The sequence below is a fragment of the Lagopus leucura genome, unplaced genomic scaffold, assembly GCF_019238085.1.
Source record: "Lagopus leucura isolate 7727_CA_CO unplaced genomic scaffold, USGS_WTPT01 33913-0_obj-0_obj, whole genome shotgun sequence".
In the NCBI taxonomy this organism is placed as follows: domain Eukaryota; kingdom Metazoa; phylum Chordata; class Aves; order Galliformes; family Phasianidae; genus Lagopus; species Lagopus leucura.
In genome coordinates, this window is record NW_024965443.1 from 1 (window position 1) to 5533 (window position 5533).

At 59.4% G+C, this 5533-nt stretch overlaps 1 protein-coding gene across 1 annotated transcript; it reads right to left on the reverse strand.

Annotated features, from left to right (window-relative positions):
- Window positions 1-640: 640 nt before the first annotated feature.
- Window positions 641-5528, reverse strand: EIF2B4 (eukaryotic translation initiation factor 2B subunit delta; the record flags this gene model as incomplete). Its single annotated transcript, XM_042892579.1, has 12 exons — window positions 641-888; window positions 1004-1184; window positions 1267-1447; window positions 1603-1730; window positions 2277-2379; window positions 2573-2649; window positions 2954-3068; window positions 3276-3367; window positions 3589-3671; window positions 3867-4076; window positions 5269-5407; window positions 5478-5528. Coding segments are annotated over 12 exons (1563 nt in total), but the record flags the coding sequence as incomplete, so codon positions are not given.
- Between the last annotated feature and the right edge of the window lie 5 nt (window positions 5529-5533).

Below are 5533 nucleotides of genomic sequence, written 5' to 3' on the forward strand. Positions count from 1 at the left end.
CCCCACGCCCCGCCACCAGCCCGCACCGCACGGCGACCCGCGCTTCAACGCACACCTCCGCCCCGCCCTGGCCCGCTCTCCGCATCACAGATTCCCGCATGGAGTCTCACGCTGAGGCTCTCACGGGGATCCACGCGGATCTTTGTGGGCGCTGCGCTCCCGGCATGCTGCGCGCCGTTCTTATTTGCATAGGTCCCCCCTTATCCAAGGATCTTAGCTCCAGCTGCTCCGATTCTTAGCTGCCTCATTTGCATGGCCACGCCCCTTCTGCTGGCTGCCTCTTCCACAGGCTCGGCTCGGCGCTTCTGGGCTGCCGCTCTTCGATTCCCCAGCGTCGCCCTGCCCGGGCTGCATCATCCCCGCTGATTTCTGCCCTCCCAGCCTTGCTGCTCCTGGTTCCCTGTGGCCAGAGATGGGAGCCTCCCTACACCTCCCATCCCAGGCTTCCCACCCTTGGCTATTCTGGCGAAGTGGGATGGGGGTACTCCTGCAGCAGCTGCCGGCTGGGAGGAGCTCCGTGCATGCACTGTGTCAGCAGCTCCCAGGGCTGCGCACCCCAGGATCGTGCAGAACTGAGCCCAGGATGCCACAAGCTGCCACAAGTGCCTGGGCTTCTGCCACACCACACAAACGAGACACGTTACGGCCACGAGGCTTGGTTTATTAGGATCCATGCAGCTGCCCCCTACTGCTGATCCACGTTCTTGACACGCAGGACGACAGGCACCGAGGTGCAGGGGATCATGCCCAGGTCTGTGATAACCAGATCCACCAGATCAGGCGGCGTCACATCATACACCAGGTTGAGGAGACGCAAGGACTTGTTCTCTGCCCAGCCGCCCAGCTGGGCCTGCCCCTTGCGCAGCACGATCAGGTCATCGGGGTCATCTGCAGAGAGAAGGGATCAGAACCTCCGGGCAGGGAAATGACACAGCGGTTCAGCCCACCAGAAGCAGGAGGAGGGCTCAGATCTTTAAGTGGGAAAATGGGGGTAGAGCCATACCCAGCTCGTTGGAGACAAAGGAGTCCGTCTGCACCCTCTCGCAGAACTTGTACGTCTCGCAGCACACCAGCACAGGCACGTTGTAAGCCTTGGAGACCAGCGCGATCTGCGACGTCCCCACACGGGACATGACGGAGCCATTGGCCAGCAACGCGTGGGCTCCCAGCAGCACTTTGGACACCTGCCATGGAAGCACGAGGAAGCAGCCATCGGCACCAGCGATCACATGGCAGCCTCCCATCCCGAACCCGCTCGCTCCTCACCTCAGGCAGCACGTAAGAAATGGCGTTGATCATCACGTAGGTGCAGTGAATGCCGCGGCGCACCAGGCGTCGCAGCGTCTCCCGCCCCTCCAGCCGCGGCCGGCTGTCCACCACGATGACACGGAAGGTCCGGTCCGTCTGCATGTGTGCGTCGCACAGCGTGCGGTTCACCAGCGACGAGCTGTTGGGCACCTCAGGGGGTTGCTCTGCCTGGGCCCAGCTTTCCCCCTCCCCAGACCCCACGCACCTGCCCCCCATCCGCCCCGATCGAGGTAGAGCTGAAGTCTGCCCTCGCTGAGAACGGCGTCACCCCTCCGGGCCCGGCTGTGCTCTTACCATCCGTACACCAGGATCACATCGTTGTCGTTTATCTTCTCAAAGGCAGATTTCGAAATGGCTTCAGCTGCCAAAACAATCTTCTCCCGCAGGTAGTTGTCGATAGTGCCCTGCAGCTTCTCCTTTGCCTGGGGAGACGGTACCGTGACAAACAGCATCATTTTGACCTTTGTCCTTTGCTACCTGGGATGACTGTGAGCTTAGCACTGCCTGTGAGCCTCATCCTGCTCCCAGCCTGTTTGCTGAGTGGCACCTCTGCTTCCAACAGGGGTTCTGTAGAACATGCAGGGCCAGTTCCTATCCCAGCACAGGGCTAGCAGCACACCATGGTGCTTCACTATGCACTGCATGTGCTCTTTCTGCTGCAGCTTCATAGAATAATAGAGTGGCCTGGGTTGAAAAGAACCACAATGCTCATTAATTTCAACCCCCCTGCTGTGTGCAGGTCACCAACCAGCAGACCAGGCTGCCCAGAGCCACATTCAGCCTGGCCTTGAATGCCTGCAGGGTTGGGGCATCCACAGCCTCCTTGGGCAACCTGTTCCAGTGCCTCACTACCTTCTGACTGCTTGGCTTCCCCCATTTTACACCCTTGCTCCTGACCAACTCCAGCCTATTGGCCTACAGACACTAGCAGCTTGGTTGGAGCCTGCAGTTTGTGTGCAGCCACTCACCTCCTCCTCTCTCAGGGTGTCAGGGAGACATGAAATCTCCTTCTTGAGGAACTTAATGGCATTGCCCATGCTAACTGAGAGGGGCCGGCACTGGTTCAGGAAGCTGCAGAGAGGAAATGTGCTTAGCTCCAGGGTAGCCTGGAGGACAAGAATAGAAAAAGTGAAGATGCAGCTGGGCTGGGGATGGCAGCCAGAGGCAGAACCAAAGCCCCAGAAAAGCTCCAGCGGAACAGAAACCCGGAGAGATGGCTGATGGACCACATCAGTCTCTCTATTCTGGCACTGGGTCCCCTTACCTGATGTGTGGCTTTAGCTTGGCCACTAGGTCCCTTGATAGCTCCTCATTAGGGGGAGTAGAGTAATCCCGAATCAGCTGAAACAAGAAGAGCAAGCGTGAGTTGGGCCAGGCACTGCATGTACCCTCAGAAGCTTGCAGACCAGGCACTCTGTGTACAGCACAACTTGATAAATTTCTGCAGAAAGGGAAATAGCGTGCTCTGGGACTCAAATCTGCACAACTAGAACAGGAGCCTAGCAGGATGAATGCTTGAGGCCAGAGAAAATAGGTGTGGAGAGGACTGAGCAGAACCACGGTCCCCATAGCTGGGGGAGAGGAAGAGATGCTGGCACCCGGTGTAACATCCCTACTGCCTGGTGGGCATAGGCAGCCCCCATACCTGTTTGAAGACTTCCAGCAGAGCGATGCAACGGGCATTGGAGCCGTTGATGATACCCTGCGAGTACTGGAGGCCGAGGCGCACCACAGCTGGGTGAATTACTGTGGAGGGGATGCTGCAGGGGCAAAGGTGTGAGAGCTGTCAGCTTTGGTGCTCCAGAGCCCAAAAGAGGCAAAGGCATGCCTTCCACAAACAATCTGAGGGATGCACTATAAGAAGATCTGTCAGCCCAGCCCTACTTGGCCCGTGAGCATTTTACAGACAGGATGGCTGAAGCAGAGCCATGGGCCTGGGCTGAGGAGGCCTGGCTGAGGCCACATACCTCATCTGCTGTGTCAGCGGCTTCTTCCGGCTGTACTGGTGCAAGTGGGAGAACAGGTTGACCTTGGTACCATAGTCCTGCCTCAGAGGTACCTGACGCCAAACAGCATCAATGATGACTCGTTCAAGGCTACCATCCAGCCCTGCTTGTTCCGATACCACTAATTTCACCTAACACCTACTGGCTGGGTTACATCAAAGGTTCCTTCTGCCCAGCAGAGGGCAAACCCTACTCCCCGCCATGCCTGAATGTGACACCCAGCACACAGACCTGAGGCAGAACCGCCCTGCAGCTTTTATCTTGCTGCCCCTACCTGCTGGCGCTCCAGCTTCTTGGCTAACTTCCTCTGGGCAGCAGGGTCATCCACCTGCACGTGCTCTGGCAACCGCTTTACCACTGTGAGGATAGCAAAGAAGGTGGCATGAGGCAGCGGTGAACTGTTGTAACCCACAGCCCAGCCAGACTGCCCCAATGGCAAGGCACATCCAGCAGCAAGGACATCACAGAAACGGTGCCAGGATGGGGCATAACCTACAGGACCCCAACCCGCTCACCCAGCAGCCCCCTACACCCCAGCAGCGACATCTTTACCAGATGGAGCCTCAGTAGGGGTCAGCCTGGGCCTGGCTGGTGCAGTTCCTTGTCCCAGCTCTGCTTTCTTGGCCTGCTTCTGGGCCCGCTCAGCCTCCTGCTTGGCCCGGCGCTCCGCTCGCAGCTCTGCTTTGCTCTTGCCCCCCACAGGCTTCTCGCTGTCGTTGGGGACATTGGCTGACGCTGGGGGGGATGCGGGGTGAGGAGCAACTGTAGGAGACACGTGGAAGGAAAGGATGTTCCTTCACAGTGGAAAGAAGGGATGCCATTCAGAGGGACTTCGACAGGCTAGAAAAGGTGGGCCTGGGTGAACCTGATGAGGTTCAACATGGCAAAGTACAGTTTTGCACTTGGGCAGAGGAATCCCAGGCATCCCTACAGGCTGGAAGGAGCGGTCCTTGTGAGCAGCCCTGCGGAGAAGGACCTGGGGGTCCTGATGGATGAAAAACTGAACATGAGCCAGCAGTGTGCTCTTGCAGCTCAAAAAGCAAATGGAATCCTGGGCTCCACCAGAAAAGGGGTGGCCAGCAGGGACAGGGAGGTGATTGTCCCCCTCTTCTCTGCTCTCGTGAGGCCCCATCTGGAGTACTGTGTCCAGGTCTGGAGCCCCCAGTACAAGAAAGACAGGGAGCTGTTGGAGAGGGTCCAGAGGAGAGCCACAAAGATGATGAGGGGACTGGAGCACCTCCCCTACAAAGACAGGCTGAGGGAGCTAGGCTTGTTCAGTCTGGAGAAAAGAAGGCTGCAGAGTGACCTCAGTGCAGCCTGGCAGTACCTAAAGGGAGCCTACAAACAGGAGGGGAATCAACTCTTTGAAAGGGTAGATAACAGCTGGACAAGGGGAAATGGTTTGAAGTTGAGGGAGGGAAGATTGAGGTTGGATAACAGTGGAAGTTCTTTACAGAGAGAGTGGTGAGGCCAGGTTGGATGGAGCTCTGGGCAGCCTGGTCTGGTATTAAATGGGGAGGTTGGTGGCCCTGCTTGTGGCGGGTGGTTGGAGCTTCATGATCCTTGAGGTCCCTTCCAACCGTGGCCATTCTGTGATTCTACGAGACAGAAAGGGGAGCCCTGCGCCCAGCTTCCATTGCTGGGAGATGCAGCGGCGGCTCGGTGGGGAGCCACTCCTTTGGGTGAGGGTCTGCCCTTGGGAAGGTGGGGCCAAACAAAGCACCCCTCCGCCCCGTGCAGCGACACGAGGACCCTCAGGACAGCCCCGTTTCCCGGGGAGGAGGGATCGGACCTCTCTGTATCTTCATCCTGTGAGGAGGATGAGGAGGGGAAGAAGGACTCGTGCACAGCACTACCGGACGCTCTGCGGCTCCCACCCGCCCCGCGGCCGCTCCCAGCCCGGCAATGCCGCACCGCAGCGCCGTCCGAGTACAAGCTGCGGGCAGGCTCTCACCGCGGGGCTGCGCGGGGTCCGCCGCCGTGCCCGGCTCCGCGGGCTCCGCCGCCGCTCCCTTCTCGCTCCTCTTCTTCTTCTTCTGCTGCTTCTTCTCCTTCCGGAGCTGCAGCTTCTCCTCGCGGGACAGCTCGGGGCCCTGCGGGCACACAGTGAAGCAGCCCCGGCCCCGCGCCGCTCCCCCGCCCGACGCCCGGAGCCCCGCTCACCTGCGCCACCGCCGGTACCGACGGGGCCGCTCCGGAACCCGCACCCGGAACGGGGG